The sequence below is a fragment of the Camelina sativa genome, chromosome 3 (assembly GCF_000633955.1).
Source record: "Camelina sativa cultivar DH55 chromosome 3, Cs, whole genome shotgun sequence".
NCBI lineage: Eukaryota > Viridiplantae > Streptophyta > Magnoliopsida > Brassicales > Brassicaceae > Camelina > Camelina sativa.
The window spans coordinates 2293730-2309358 of NC_025687.1; the positions used below are offsets into that span (position 1 = coordinate 2293730).

At 37.6% G+C, this 15629-nt stretch overlaps 3 protein-coding genes and 1 pseudogene across 6 annotated transcripts; 1 reads left to right on the forward strand and 3 right to left on the reverse strand.

The window, feature by feature from the left end:
- On the reverse strand, positions 4149-7015 carry LOC104763521 (annotated as a pseudogene).
- On the reverse strand, positions 7914-9908 carry LOC104763530 (UDP-glycosyltransferase 74E2-like). The gene is made up of 2 exons (XM_010486890.2): positions 9204-9908; positions 7914-8982 (listed from the first exon to the last, which is right to left on the reverse strand). Exons 1-2 carry the CDS (start codon positions 9846-9848, stop codon positions 8269-8271), a joined length of 1359 nt encoding a protein of 452 aa, XP_010485192.1. The 5' UTR covers positions 9849-9908; the 3' UTR covers positions 7914-8268.
- Positions 11367-12706, reverse strand: LOC104763537 (uncharacterized hydrolase YugF-like). The gene is made up of 3 exons (XM_010486895.2): positions 12450-12706; positions 12277-12344; positions 11367-11878 (listed from the first exon to the last, which is right to left on the reverse strand). The coding sequence occupies exons 1-3, from the start codon at positions 12537-12539 to the stop codon at positions 11701-11703; spliced, it is 336 nt and encodes a 111-aa protein (XP_010485197.1). The 5' UTR covers positions 12540-12706; the 3' UTR covers positions 11367-11700.
- Positions 12992-15574, forward strand: LOC104763544 (BTB/POZ and TAZ domain-containing protein 3-like). 4 transcript variants are annotated; one of them, XM_019243302.1, is made up of 6 exons: positions 13022-13105; positions 13622-13685; positions 13856-14229; positions 14351-14481; positions 14564-15178; positions 15264-15574. In XM_019243302.1, exons 3-6 carry the CDS (start codon positions 13903-13905, stop codon positions 15397-15399), a joined length of 1209 nt encoding a protein of 402 aa, XP_019098847.1. In that variant the 5' UTR covers positions 13022-13105; positions 13622-13685; positions 13856-13902; the 3' UTR covers positions 15400-15574. The 4 variants fall into 4 exon arrangements, with proteins under 4 accessions (XP_010485210.1, XP_019098847.1, XP_010485216.1 ...); XM_010486914.1 differs by lacking the exon at positions 13022-13105 and adding an exon at positions 13140-13320; XM_010486908.1 differs by lacking the exon at positions 13622-13685 and having other exon boundaries at positions 12992-13105.

Genomic DNA, 15629 nt, shown 5'->3' on the forward strand with positions numbered 1-15629 from the left:
GAACCAATCATTCGCTCGATTCGAGATAAAAAAAAAAAAAAAAAAACCCTAAAATCTCTGCGCCGGAACTTGACCCGCCCAAAGCGAGTGATTGGGTATTAACGAGCGTTAATGATACGAATTGCAACGAGATATATCAGAACACTCCCACCCAGAAGAAAAAAATACGAACTTTGTTCTTTCTCTCTCTCTCTCTTTCAGTGAAACTTGGAAAGGGCACAGCGTGCCATCGAAGACGATGATCGACTTTGGGAAACGGTCATTTTGATGAACAATACGGTGCGTTTTGAAACTACACCACTTAAAGCCCAGTCAGGCCCATATTGAACAACTTGGGTTCAACACTAGTATTTGAATATTTATTACAATGATGACTTCAAAAAGTTAATATAATGTATAACACCTAAATTTACCTGAACCGACCAAACAAAAAAACAATCAAACTCTAAACTTTATATATTTTTCAACCCTAAATTATCACTTAGGACTTTGCATCAGTTTCAAAATATTTATTCAAAATATTTTATTCTATAATCTTGTACAAGATGTGATCATATACAATTATTTATGTTTTATATACATAAAATTGAAGGTTTTAGATCTATTTGATGGCTACACAAAAAAAATTATCATACATATTAAAAAAAATAAAAAATTTGATATGTGGATATTGTTGATGCGTGGTTTCAATTAAATTTTTCTTCCAACAGTGTCATCTTACCAACCCAACCTAGCTCTCCTACCTAGTATCACTTGTACCAACATATCTCTCTTCTTGTAATGGACATACGAAGAGTTGGATTTTAAAATTTTGATCCATCAAGTATTAAAACCAAAACAAATAGAAGCAGCAAACTTAAGCCGCCTCAAACACATAATCAGATCTTAACAAAACATCAAAGCAAAACTTTTTTTTTAAGAAACCCAAACATGAACAATACGTTGAGTTTTGAAGATATAAAACCTAATCAGATTCATAAGCTCAAAACAATTTTTGTAATGAACATATTGAAGAGTTGGACTTTAAAATTTTTGATCCATCAAGTATTAAACCCAAAACAAATAAAAGCAGCAAACTTAAGCCGCCTCAAACACATAATCAGATCTTAACAAAACATCAAAGCAAAACTTTTTTTTTTAAGATATAAAACCTAATCAAATTCATAGGCCAGCTACAACAATTTTTGTAATGAACATATTGAAGAGTTGGGCTTTAAAATTTTGATCCATCAAGTATTAAACCCAAAACAAATAGAAACAACAAACTTAGGCCGGTTCAAACACATAATCAATCTTTGACAAAACATCAAAACCAAAAAAAATTTGTTGATACGAGGGATGGTTAATGGTTATGATAATGACTTGTCTCTGATTCTGAGCTACCTAATCCTATTAAATCATCGAGACTTGGATGGAAAAGGAGAGTTAAATTTTTCTTTGTTATTTTGAATCATTACGGCAAAGAGCTCCGCAGATCATATTGTAATGAACTTTTTTTTTGTTTTGTACTTTTACATTTATCTGATCCCATTGATTGATGAACAAGAAAAAGTCACAAATTTGATATATATTATGAACAGACAACGGGAGATCCCGTTTGTTCTGCGCTGAGGCCACAGAATGGGGTATCGAGGGTCTGTTGCCTCTTACCGAGCTTCAAGACCTCGAGAACAACATACTAACCATTCAAGTCTTCGTTGAAGTAGACGAAGTTGTTCATCAAGGTCAGTCAACTGAGAATGATCTATCAGAATTCCAAGGTGTCCGGGTCCTTGCTTCTCAAGTAAGTTTTGGAGCCTCCTACTAGATAGCTCTTCTTTCTGAATCTGGTGAAACCTAATCCAATCTTTTGTCAGGGTCAATCAGCGATCCGGCTTATGAAGCAGCACCAAGGATTTTGTTTAGATTTCGCTCCAAAGTACCCGGAGCTGAGGGCAGTATACTACACTCTCTTGTTCTCCCTCATCGAGACACTGAGCAAGTCTCCACAGAGCTTGTCTCTGGCTGAACTAACCAATGCTCAATCCCAATTGACCGAGCTGACGAAGGCAGGCTTCAAGCTCGACTTCTTGGAGTCAAAGCTCGAGGACCTTTCCTTGGAGAGGAAGAAAGCAGTTGTCCAACTCGAGGAACGGGTCAAGAATGTGGAACTGACTTTGGAGAAGATCAAATACGCGGCTGCTGCTAGATTTTCTTCGTTTGGGTTCATAGACTTCCTCGTAAAGAGATTCTTTCTCTCTTGCTTCTCAATCTGAAAGTGTGTAAGCTTAGACATGATCATCACATGTCATTACTAAAGCGCATAGATGACGATTATCTGTTGTCACTTGATTTCCCTAGCCGTTGATTTCGGTAGGTACGTGTAAACTAGTGGATGATCTTAGGTACTTGCTCTTTCTATATTACAAAAGGACTTTGATTGCAAACAAAATACTCAATTCTCTACGCTCTTTTTCACCACCATCAGAGTGGAGCATCCAATTTCAAATCCGATTTCTTCACCTGCAGCATTTGAAACATTTAGCAGAGTAGTGGGACCCTAGTGTATGTGTGTTAAAGCATTGGAAACCAGACCAAAGTCTTTAAAACTAGCAACCCACCCCATAGTACTGTAGCTTCTCGGTTCCTGTGAGTGCATCATCATCATCTAGCCACTTAGAGCATCAGACCTTTATAATTAAGACACAACTACACCGTTTGGTTTTGCCTTGCAGTATTATTGGTCGTCTATGAATGAAGGCGGAGAAACGACAGGAGCATCGAGCTTCCACCGGATCTTGGTCGGACCAAAGACCACAGACACAGAGTTCATCTTTCCGATTTCGCACCAAAGTCTTTCTAACTTCCAATTAGAGACACTACTACTATATGGGTTTTGAAATAATAAAGAGAGAGAGAGAGTCAATAGACCGTGTACTCCAAATGGGCTCCATAACAAGCCAAAATTACCCATATCGCATTTTAAATGTAAAAGGCCCAAATTTTAATAGCAATTTTGTCTCTCTCTCCCTCCGTCTTCATCCTCCTCCTCCGGGGCATCAGCGATTTTGTTTAGTGGGGCCCGACCAGAGTAGTTAAACCCTAGTCCAGACTCTCAAGGGTTTCACTGATTACTTCTTCTTGGTCGTTAGAACATGAATTGTGCAAGTAAGCCACTCTTTCTTCTCTGTTTGCCGATTTAGGGTTTTACTTGCTTGGTCTCTGTTGGTAACACTGTGGGTCTTTTTATTCGGTACAGTTTCCGGCAAAGTTCCGGAGGAGCCTTTGGTTTCGCATATATCGGTAAGTGAGCTCTTTGCTTTTCTCCGTTCGTTCGACTCCTATTTAGGGTTTTTAGCTGTTCATCCTCTAGTACCTCTGTATTTGCTTCAGATATTTTCTTAATAAGTGTAAAACAGTAAAAGTTCAAATTTTTTTTATTGATTGCTTCTGATACTTTGTAGGATTATGGGAAATGCCCTGTTAATCGTGAACCACATACCCTTGAATTGTTGACATTGTTCACGTCAAAATAATTATTTCTCACAGAGCACTGTTTTCATCGTGATTGCTAGGCTTAAAATAGAAAGAGACGGATCACTACAATTGTAGAGATGTATCTCATGGCATAAGAGGTATGCTTCCTCATTTGCTACTCAAAAGCAAGTTGGCTATGTCGTCATATCTCTTGTAACAAGTTTGTATTCCTGTTGCAAATAAGGCTATAGATGATGCTGAACAGGGGCCTGATGCAAGGCCGGTTGATGTTATCACAGAACTGACAGATTGTTATGCTGTTCTTTCTCAGCAACGTGAAAAGAGTCAGGTAACACATACTGCTGCACATCTATCAGAATATCCCGAATATTTGCTGGAAAACAGAAGGCAAGAGACAACATATATATTATTGTCTGTGCCATACAAGGATATCTGTACTTTCGGACTTTAATTGGATTCGCGTGTGGTTCTTCTGTATGAATAATAACTCCTCATTGGTTCTCTAGATCCCTAAAACATTGGGGTCTGTGCTATAACAGGGAAATGAGCCCAATGCAGCCTTGCAGCCCTGGAAATTCAAGTACCCTTGCAGACCTGGAGCTGAATACTACGGACGCGGTGCCTTACCCATCTACTGGTACACAAATTCTCTTCTACTTTGAAGCTCTAGATGAAAACTTTGAAATCATACAAATCGCATTCTTACATACTCAATTTTTCAAGGATCATCAGATACACAAATTAAAACAAATTTTGTGGGTTTGCAATAGAAAAAATTACTTAATTTCAATAATTCAACAAAACATAGAAACAAACTCATTGATGCTCTTATCAGAGCTACCTCCTTCAGAAATAGCCTCTCTAGCCAGAACTTTCCATTTATCAGCATTCTTTCTAATCTCTTTCCCTATCTCTCCCTCCATAACTTCTCCTACACGTCTCACAATCTCTTCTCTTCTTACGAACCCATCAATGTCTGCTTTAACCCTAACTCCAACTTTCCACACATCCTCCATGAACTTAGCATTTGTGGGTTGATCTGCCCAATGTGGCATACCAATCATTGGAACTCCAAAACTCAATCTCTCTAACAACGAGTTCCATCCGCAATGTGTCAAGAAACAACCGACCGATTCATGTGTAAGAACGTCAAGCTGAGGACTCCAGCTTACAATCAGTCCTTTCTCACCGGTTTCTTCGACATAGTTTCTTGGAAGTTTGTTTTTCTCTGTGTCTCTCACAACCCACAAAAAGAAACGTCCACTCTGTTTCAGACCCTCCGCGAGTTCCATCATTTGATCTTCTTTTAAAACCACCAAGCTTCCAAGTGATACATAAACAACTGAACTAGGCTGCTTCGAGTTTAGCCACTCGACGCATTCAGCTACATTTGCATCGAAGAGGCTGAATCCGTAGGTTTTGTCTTCAGACAGTCGCTTGTCTAAGTACATTGATGGAACTGTTGGTCCTATGTTTAAAACTGGCCACAAGCTTTGGACCCATTTCAACAACTGAAAGCAAAGAGAAAGAAAATATATTAACTATATATAATCACATATGTATGTATATAAGGTTAGAACAAAATGATGCCAATTAGTATCACAACATTTCTTTAAGAAAAAAAAAACATAAATGGATATATATTTGGTACCTTTTCTTCCAATTTATCGAAAGTGTTGCACAAAACTATATCAACTCGATCAATATTTGAGAGCTGATCGATCACAACCCTTAGTATATTCGGGTAAGAGGACGATTCGCAGAGGAAAGACGGCAAATCATTCATATTCAGCATCGGGAACGAAGGGAATGATGCTTACGCAGAGTGACCATACTTTGTAGACGGTACAGAGAACGAGCCCTTAGTTACGTGATAGTAAATAGTTGAGACAAGCCAAGGCTGCGTGAAAAAGACGGCACCCCTCAAACCATAACTATGAGCTACATCAAGAAGCCATGGCATGGTGGAGTCGTACACAAGGGCTCTAGGAGGATTTCCCGACAGTTTCATATCTTCAATCAACTCCGGTAAGCGGATTTTGATGCTGGTTTGTACTCTTTCCATGTAATCATCGAGGTCTTGTGATCGTTCCTCGCCTTCTTGGAAACCATTGGAGATGGGGACGACAGTGATTGAGTCGTGCTCTGTTTTGTATGGCGGAGAGGGTTTGTCGGAGACGATGATAAGAGTGATCTTAAGACCTTTTGAGGCTAAGCGTTTGCAGAACTGTGACATTGGAGCTATGTGGCCTTGTGCTGGGAAAGGCAAGACGATAACATGAGATCCTTCTCTCATTTTTTTGTTTATTTTTGTGTCTTTAATTCTTACCTACTCTAGTTTGATGTGTGGGTGTGTCTCTGTGTGCGTGTATATATGATTGGATTAGAGGACGACTTTGATTTTACTACGTCTCTCTCTGTTGAGGAAATTTCCTGTGTACATTCCAAAAAAAGGTCAAAAAGATTTCGTGGCGACCAAGATTTGTGGAACAAGAGGTCGTTGATAAAATGACCTTTGACTGGACTTAAGGTTGTCACATTCAAGCAGAAAGGCTTTAAAGAAGAATTTTCAAATCATGCAAAACTTCTTTGGCAGCTGCCTAAAATTGGTGAAGCATGGATCGGATATCCCAAGTTTTTATAATATCCGTGATCCATTTTATGTTGATCAGTATTTAAAAAAATTTGTATATGTAAAATCCGGCTATATTTATGTAATTTTATAATTTTAGTATTGAAGAAAAAAAATTGGTTAAAAATAAATAAAAAGTCAAAATTTTCAGTTTTGCTTTAAAACAAAATAAAACCTTAATACTAAATCTATACCAAGATGTAAAAACAAACTGAACATTTGGAATTTATCTAACCATCAATCAAATGACTGGATCCAGAGTCCGTTAGCTTTGTAAATTTAGTATTTGAGAAGAAAAGAAAAACAAACTATTTTTTTTAAATCCGTATAAAAAAAATAAAAATTGTAATTTATTTTAAAGCATAATTTAAAACTAAAAAAAAATCTTGATACTTAATCTACAGTCACAATGCAAAAACAAATTGAACATTTGGAATTTATCTAATCATCAATTTAATAATCAAATGTCCGGTTAACTTTCACATGGATTTGAAAACAAAACAAAAAACTTTATTTGAAATCCGTATTAAAAATGGTGAAATATTTTAAAACTTTTATTGAGCAAGGGAAGGATGAAATATTTTTAAACCTTTATTGAGCAAGGGAAGGATAGTCACCTAAAAACCAAGTAGGATGATGAAACGCGCGAGACTCCTTCCTTATCTGATCGAAGTCCCTTTGGAGTTTGGAGAAACACCAAGAGAACATCAATAGTAATTGCGAGCACAGGAGCAGAATATTCCTGAGAATCATTATCCAAAACCAAAGGGCATTTAATGAAGAAAAATTGATAACAAATTAAATACACAAATGGTATGTGCATGGTAAAACAAGAGACCTGTAGCGTGAATACAACGCTCCAACAACGGCTTCTGAGATCCTGCAAAAGTGTCAAGACTTGCAAGTAAAGTAAGCGTAATTAGTTAATAATCCTATAGATAAAACAGAAAAATCAACTGGATTAAATTTCCTAGTGTTAACCCTTTAATAGTTCAAAAAGAATATATACCAAATTACCTCATCGAAATCCCAAGGCGGAATCAAATGTTCGTCGTCGTGCCTGTAAACAGCCGCAGATTAACCTATACGAAGAAACAAAATATTTTTTTTTAGCTTTCTCGGAGAATTCAAAATCCAAAACAGATGAGAGAGAGATACGAAGGAAACGAACCTAGTTGAATCTTGGCATGATGATGATTGATGACTCTGTGGATGGATTCAAAGCAGAGAACCCGAGAGGTTATTGTGTACTGTCATCACCGTACGTAATCATGATCTCTTCAATTCGATCCCCCATCCAAAATCAGTGATATGACGATTGACGACATCTCAAACCTCCGACGAAAAAGTTTCCTCTATCTCGTTCTCAATATCCGTCGATCTTGTTCTCTCATATCACGGTATCAACACTTCATCGCCGTAACCCTTCTGATCCCTTCGTTTCCCATGCCGAATCTCAGATTTCACCTTTCAACATCAATCCTTGCCCCACTCTGTAACTGTAATTATCGACTCAAATCGATCAAACAAGCCGAACAGATACAAACCCCAACGAATAATTCCCATACATGACGATGGTTTCGCTATAAATTTCTCCAGAAGAAACTCAGGTTTTTGTAAAGACGAAGAAGAAGAAAGAGCACTCTAGGTTAACTTAATGCCCTTGGAAGAAGAGAACGTTGCTTCTTAAGGAACACACTTATTAGAAGAGAGAGACTAATTTATAAGGAAAGTTTATGACCGTTAGGCTTTTTAAGAAAAAGAAAATTTGTTTTAATTCTTTTTGCATTTTACATATTTGGACGCACAAAAGGAAAATCCTTTAATTTATCATTTAAATAGAAAAAGGAAATCACAAATCTCTTATTAATAATGTACTTCGGAAAACTGAAACTCTTTTCCTCAACTCCGTTAAACTGAAATTAATAAACTGAAACTCTTTTCCTCAACTCCGTTAGATAGAGAGAGAGAGAGAGAGAGAGAGAGAGAGAGATACTCGAAACAGAGGAGCTTCGTCAAAATTGGAGACGGCTCATGTGAGTATGCCTGCTTTTCTTCTTTCTTGTACAATTGGTATGCATTTTGCAGTAGAAAAGTCCCCCTTGGCATCTGGAACTTGGACTAGGGACTTGTAACTTACTTAGTTTCAATCTTTCATATCAAAACATTGAAACAAACTCATCGATGCTCTTATCAGAGCTACCTCCTTCAGATACAGCCTCTTGAGCTAACACTTTCCATTTCTCAGCATTCTTTCTAATCTCTTTCCCTTTCTCCCCTTCCATTACTTCACCCACACGTCTCACAATCTCTTCTCTTCTCACTAACCCATCACCTTCTGCTTTTACCCTAACCCCAACCTTCCACACATCCTCCATGAACTTTGCATTTGTGGGCTGATCTGTCCAATGTGGCATACCAATCATTGGGACTCCCAAACTCAATCCCTCTGACATCGAGTTCCATCCACAGTGTGTCAAGAAACAACCGATCGATTTATGTGCAAGTACTTCAAGCTGAGGGCTCCAGCTCACAATCAGTCCTTTCTCACCTGTTTCCTCTTCAAAGTTACTTGGGATTTTGTCCGTTTCTGTCTCTCTCACAACCCACAAGAAGAAACGTCCGGTCTGTTTTAGACCCGCAGCGAGTTCCATCATTTGATCTTCTTTTAGAATCACCAAGCTTCCGAATGATACATAGACAACAGAGTTAGGCTGCTTTGAGTTTAGCCAGTCGATGCATTCAGTGACTTTTGCATTGAAGAGGCTAAATCCGTAACTTTTGTCTTCAGACAGTCGTTTGTCTAAAAACATCGATGGAACCATTGGTCCAATATTCAAGACTGGCCACAAGCTTTGGACCCATTTCAATACCTACGAGCAACAAAAATACAAATCAAGATCAAATTAACCATAAATTATGATACATAATCACATGAATAACTAAGCGATATCAACTTAACCATACCCACATAGTAAAAATAAGCGATATACATGATCTATAGTAGTTTAAAAAACTATAATTTAGGATATATAATTTCCTCAAAATACGTATAAACATGTTCCTTCTATATAAATGGATATATTCTGTGTACCTTTTCTTCCAATTTATCGAAAGTGTTGCACAACAAAATGTCGACTCGATCAATGTTGGAGAGCTGATCGACCACAATCCTTAGTATATTAGGGTAAGAGGACGATTCGCAGAGGAAAGACGGCAAATCATTCGCACTCAGCATCGGGAACGACGGGAAAGATGCTAACGTAGAGTGACCATACTTTGTTGGCGGTACAGAGAATGAACCATTGAAAACATGGTAGTAAATAGCTGTTACAAGCCAAGGTTGCGTGAAAAAGACGGCACCCCTCAAACCATGATTATGGGCTACATCAAGAAGCCATGGCATGGTGGAGTCGTACACCAGAGCCCTAGGGTGATTTCTAGACAGTTTCATGTCTTCTATCAACTTCGGTAAGCTGTTTTTGATGCTGGTTTCTACTCTTTCCATGTAATCATCGAGGTCTTCTAAAGGCTCTTCGCCCTCTTGGAAGCCATTGGGGATGGGGAAGACAGTGATTGAGTCGTGCTCTGTTTTGTATGGAGGCGTGGGCTTGTCGGAGACAAGGACAAGAGTGAGCTGAAGACCTTTTGAAGCTAATCGTTTGCAGAACTGGGACATTGGAGTTATGTGTCCTTGGCCTGGGAAAGGCAGAACGATAACATGAGACCCCTCTCTCATTTTCTCTTTAGTTTTGTTCTTACTGACTCTAGTCTTTGGTGTACGGCTGTTGTAGATGTGTGTAGATATATATTATCGGATTAGAGGACGACTTTGATTTTAATACGTCTTTCATGGGGTAGGACTACAATCCAAAAGGGTCGAGGTTCCGTGGCGACCAAGATGTGTGGACCAGAGACCGAGGTCGATGATAATGCAACCCACCAATCCATGTTATCATAATTGTTTTGGTTTATTAGTTTATTGTTAGCATGTGACATAAATTATTATATATCTCGCAACATATATGTGCGTCAGTACGTGTTTATCAAGAAAAAAACAGAACATATGTACATACATATTAGATTAGATTCTTTTTGTCATCTTCCAGGAGAGAGCTGGGGTAGAGGACACTGCAGCATCTTTCACCTGTGTATTACTGTTGATGTCACTGCTTATGCAATCCGGATCCAAATTGTAAATCATTGATAGTTAAAGCTTAATATAACTGCTTCAATAATTTTTATTAGGGTTTAATAGCTTAACCGATAGGTTTTTTTTGGTATGAAGATTTAACCGATAGCTGCTTGTATGTTTTTGTTATTGTTTTTTAAACGTCAATACTCAATAGATTTACCATTTAACATTAATAAACTTCAAAATGACAGTATGAATAAAAAGAAAGAAAAGAATTCAATGAGAGAAAACGCAAACAAACATAATGAAAAGACTTTCACGTTGTTATCGTTTCAACGCCGTCCCACTTGGAAACCTAATCTGTCCACGTGGTATTCTTGTATTGGTCCTTCGCAATTCTCCTGAGCACATTGTAAGAAATAAAAATCAATTTAGCTGTTCCAGTTATGTTTTTCACTTTTACGTTTATTTCCACTGGGAAACCCGTGATAAAATTGGTTTAAATAATAAATCATGTAGTTAAAACAGGAAAATATTTTTGAAATTTATACTTTATGAAAGCAGTGAACTTTTTGTAGAAAATATGTTTACTGAAATCAGCCAAATTTTCTTTGAAACTTGTTTATTCAGATTCTTGTAACTTAAGTACTTAACTCATTGCTGCAAATATAGTCCACTGCAATAATAAGTTAATAACTAACTAAACTTACGGTCTAATATCATAAATCTATTTTATATTATATGAAACTGAACACTTTTTTAATGACTCAACTGGTTAATTATTTGTTCATTCTATCAGTCTTCAAGTTCTTGGAGCTATTATATATCACCAAATTCATAAAGGATGACTCGATCCTCTTCTTTTTTTTTTGATGACTCAACCCTTATTCAGTTATTTGTATCATATTATATGGTCGGTGTTATTTTTTTCACCGGCTATTCGGTAAGATATATAATATAAATCAACCGGCAGAGAAACATAATATAAGATATGGTGACAAGGATTCACTAACTTTAGTTCTTTAGTGCAATTCAAGATCAGCCATATATAATAATGTCTTTCCATCTTATATTCTCCCTCGGGCAGACGGTCTATTTCCCCATGGGAACTATCATATCGAACCAGATAGAGCCCGTTCTTTACCATCAGTCTATTTTTCTCCGAAATAAAAGTTTGAAACCAATTTCCCCCCGAGTCGAAAGTTCGAAAGCTATATCTCCACAGTTTAATTCTATTTCATCAATTAACCCATATATCGGTTTACTATTTACTTAACCGATTAGAAGAAAACTAAACCCAAATTAAACCAAAATAAACCCGATTTTGACCCGTTAAACTTCGATTCACTATCCAAAAATCCCTAAAACTAAAAATCCCCAAATTTGCGAAGAACCCTAGATCAAGGGTATACACATCACTTGTTGATCTGATGATGATCTGGGGATATCAGGTTAGCTAACATGACTCTCTCTTATTACCACTGTCATCTGGAGAAGGAATCATCATCATAGGTAGAGCGTCAGTGCAAAGAAAAGATTTCATGTGTTTGGACATCTCTTTTGGTTTCTCTTCATTTATCGCATGTCCTGTCTTTTTTAGTAACACCAGTTGTGCTCTGTCTTCCCCTAAATATCTTTAAACAAAAGCAACTCACATTTAATTATCTGTTATACTAATTGAGAAAAATGATATGAATCGGAAACCAAGAAAAAAAAAAGGTTAAAACCTTTGCAATCTATGAGCTAATTCCACCGGAAAAACTTGATCTTCCACTCCCCATATTATCAACATCGGCTGCATATTTCAATCTTCACGTATTAGAAGAATTCAAAAAATGATCATCTCCTTGAGTTTATATCTTTATGAACTCAGATAGAAAGAGAGAGAGAGAGACCTCAGACCTGTGTTATCTTTGCAAGGTTGGAGAATCTTCTTTCCTTATGCAGAGCTTCCACAAGTTCTTTCCTTTCTTGAAGATAATCTTTACACATTACCTTTGCAATNAAAAAAAAAAAAAAAAAAGGTTAAAACCTTTGCAATCTATGAGCTAATTCCACTGGAAAAACTTGATCTTCCACTCCCCATATTATCAACGTCGGCTGCATATTTCAATCTTCACGTATTAGAAGAATTCAAAAAATGATCATCTCCTTGAGTTTATATCTTTATGAACTCAGATAGAAAGAGAGAGAGAGACCTCAGACCTGTGTTATCTTTGCAAGGTTGGAGAATCTTCTTCCCTTATGCAGAGCTTCCACAAGTTCTTTCCTTTCTTGAAGATAATCTTTACACATTACCTTTGCAATTGCAAGCAACAAATCCTCAACAAACAAAACCCTTTCGCATCGATTTGATATTTACCAAATACCGTACGACAGAATCAATCAATCAAACAAAGAAATATACTGTACCAATTAGTTTTGCAAACATATATGGTTTGTTTTTGGGACAGAATCAATCAATGATAAAGGGGTCGGGTAGGAGGAGGAATTTGGTTCAACAATTGATTTATTTTTGGGACATATATGGTTTGGTCTCTGGTTTAGACATTATACCGCTATAATCCAGAATCGTGGAGATATAGCTTTCGAACTTTCGACTCGGGGGGAAATTGGTTTCGAACTTTTATTTCGGGGAAAAATAGACCGAGGGTAAAGAACGGACTCTATCTGGTTCGATACGATAGTTCCCATGTGGGAAATAGACCGTCTGCCCTTCTCCCTCAAATAACTTATAAACGGCGACGTTTTAGTGTTGACGTTTTGAGTAGTATGCAAATTTGCTACTACTTTTCTCGTGACCTTTGGATTTCCTCTCTGTATTGTGATTTACTACGAAACCAACCCACTTGGCACCAAAGGTTGGTTCTTTCGCTTCGCTTCGCTTCGCTTCGCTTCGCTTCGCTTCGCTTCTATTTTAATTTTTGTTTCTTTTGTTGCCTTTTAGCGTTGAGTTCGTGATTCCAAAATCAATGGTTGTAATTTGTGAACCTAAACTATTAAACTAACCAGATACTGTATCTAAGAGATGGTTCTTCCGAGAATTGGGTAAAATCTCAGAATTCTGAGTTTCTGGGTAAGAATGATTCTCAAGCAATAATTGTTAAACAACAATGATCTAGGCTCTTCCTTTTTTTTTTTTCTCTTCTTGCTTAATGATTCTGTTTCTCTTCGTTTTCGCGTCGTTCCAGTTTCTGGTTTTGGTTTATTTCTCTCAGTAACTGTGAAAGTGTGAATCTTCCGTTTCATTCATGTTTTGATCTGTTTTAGTGGGTAACCTGGATGTTTTTGTTCTTCGTACTACTTTTACCCTCTTGGTCTTTATAATCTCTGTATCTGCCTCTGTATTTCTCACTGAGGGTTCATGTCTAATGAAGCTTACTGGAATACAAAGACAGAGTCTTGGAATCAAAATCGGGCTTTTAGTTCATTCCTGTTCAGGTCCATGTTTGATGTTTTTGAATCCAAAGCTGTTGCTTTCTTTGTGTTCGATGATTTTCTTAAGTAGGGAACTTCAGTCTTGGTTAGAGGGAAATTTGAAGAGAAATCTGAGATTGACTCTTCACTCTGATACATAACTCATGGTTGCTTTTTGCATTTGATCTCAACAGATTGGAGAACCGGTAACCTATTGTGATTTCGCGGGTTTGGTGGTCTGATGGCTTGTTCAGATGGTACATTTACGCGAGTGTTTGCTATAGGAGTACAAGGAGAAGAGTCTTTCTATGCTCCTCGTGATGATGTCTTCACTCTGCTTCAACCTACTTCACCACCAACGATGTCTAGTACCAAGAACATTCCAAAACCTCCTCCTCTTCCTCACCGTTTTCAAGCTTCCACAAGGACACCTTCGAGCTTATCACACCTTCTTGTGCCCAAAGAAGCCGTAGAAACTTGGGATAAGCTTTTCAAGGAAGGATTTGGTGCAGATACATATGTTGAAATCGATAACAAATCTCGGTTTCCAGCTCATTCAAGTGTCTTGGTGAGTTCTTTGTTAAGATATTACTCTGTTTTAGCTCATGGGAATATGATAACTCAATGGGGTCATTGGCCTCATTTTTCGGGCTTACTGATGATATATTAAAAGGTTTTGTCCTCTCCAGGCTGCAGCCTCACCCGTTATGGCGAAACTTCTGAACAAATCAAGGGATAAAAATGGGAAAACATACCTCAAAATCTTCGGAGTGCCTTATGAAGCAGTTTACATGTTCATTCGGTTTCTATATTCTTCCTGGTATGTTCTATGTGTTCAAATCGAAATTTCGTTTATAATGCTAGTTTCTCCTTTGAAGCATGCTCAATATTAAAACCTGCAGCTACGAGGAGGAAGAAATGAATAAGTTTGTGCTCCACTTATTGGTTCTGTCGCACTGCTACTCAATACCATCTCTTAAAAGAGTTTGTAAAGAGGTTCTCGATAAAGGATGGATTAACAAAGAGAATGTGATCGATGTGTTTCAATTGGCCCGGAACTGCGATGCGACTAGGATTTGCTGTGTATGTTTCTCAATGGTCATTAAAGACTTCAAATCTGTATCATCAACAGAGGGATGGAAAGTGATGAAACGAGCTAATCCTCTACTTGAACAAGAGCTCGTTGAGGCAGTCATTGAAGCAGACACTCGGAAACAAGAGAGAAGGAGAAAACTTGAGGACAGAAAAGTGTATCTGCAGCTTTATGAAGCCATGGAAGCTCTTGTCCACATATGTAGTGAAGGTTGTGGGACAATTGGACCTCGTGATAAGGCTCTTAAAGGAAGCCAAACCGTGTGTAAGTTCCCGGCGTGTAAAGGGCTTGAAGGTGCACTCAGACATTTCTTGGGATGCAAGTCTAGGGCTTCATGTCCTCATTGCAGAAGGATGTGGCAGCTTCTTCAGCTTCACTCTTGTATCTGTGGAGATTCAGATTCTTGCAAAGTTCCTCTCTGCTGGTACAAACTGTAATTAGTGTCATTTCACATTTCAGACAACTACAGTTTTCAGATACAGACTGTAATTATTTTCTTCAACTTGTAGGAATTTCAAGGTGAAAATGAAGAAACTTAGCAGGAAAGAAGAATCTACATGGCGATTGCTTGTAGAGAACATTATTACGGCGAAGAACAGTCTCGGGCCGTTCTCTTCACCTTCACGTCCTTCTGTTTTGAGATAAGAAGGTTTTAGTGTAGTATAGCCACAAAAAGAAACGTATATCTGCAGTGTTAAACGAAAACGTCTATGTGCAGTGTAAAGTGTATATTACATACGGCGCACATTAGAGGTCTTGAACGAACATTGTCTATACCATGTTTGTTATAATACAACATGCCGAATCGTGATCCGTGACAGTTAGATATTCAAATCTATAATATTATTGGTCGTAAACGACTTTATTTAGAGACA

What these genes read in the sequence shown, in the direction of transcription:
- LOC104763530 (XM_010486890.2), bottom strand. Translation starts at nt 9,848, where the DNA reads ATGAGAGAGGGGTCTCATGTTATCGTTCTGCCTTTCCCAGGCCAAGGA. An exon ending in TCGATAAATTGGAAGAAAAG is followed by an intron (nt 8,983 to 9,203) that starts GTACACAGAATA and finishes TGTTGCTCGTAG; the next exon opens with GTATTGAAATGGGTCCAAAG.
- LOC104763537 (XM_010486895.2), bottom strand. Translation starts at nt 12,539, where the DNA reads ATGTGTAAAGATTATCTTCAAGAAAGGAAAGAACTTGTGGAAGCTCTG. An exon ending in ACCTTGCAAAGATAACACAG is followed by an intron (nt 12,345 to 12,449) that starts GTCTGAGGTCTC and finishes TGAAATATGCAG; the next exon opens with CCGACGTTGATAATATGGGG. An exon ending in TTAGCTCATAGATTGCAAAG is followed by an intron (nt 11,879 to 12,276) that starts GTTTTAACCTTT and finishes TTTTGTTTAAAG; the next exon opens with ATATTTAGGGGAAGACAGAG.
- LOC104763544 (XM_010486908.1), top strand. Translation starts at nt 13,903, where the DNA reads ATGGCTTGTTCAGATGGTACATTTACGCGAGTGTTTGCTATAGGAGTA. An exon ending in CAGCTCATTCAAGTGTCTTG is followed by an intron (nt 14,230 to 14,350) that starts GTGAGTTCTTTG and finishes TGTCCTCTCCAG; the next exon opens with GCTGCAGCCTCACCCGTTAT. An exon ending in CGGTTTCTATATTCTTCCTG is followed by an intron (nt 14,482 to 14,563) that starts GTATGTTCTATG and finishes TAAAACCTGCAG; the next exon opens with CTACGAGGAGGAAGAAATGA.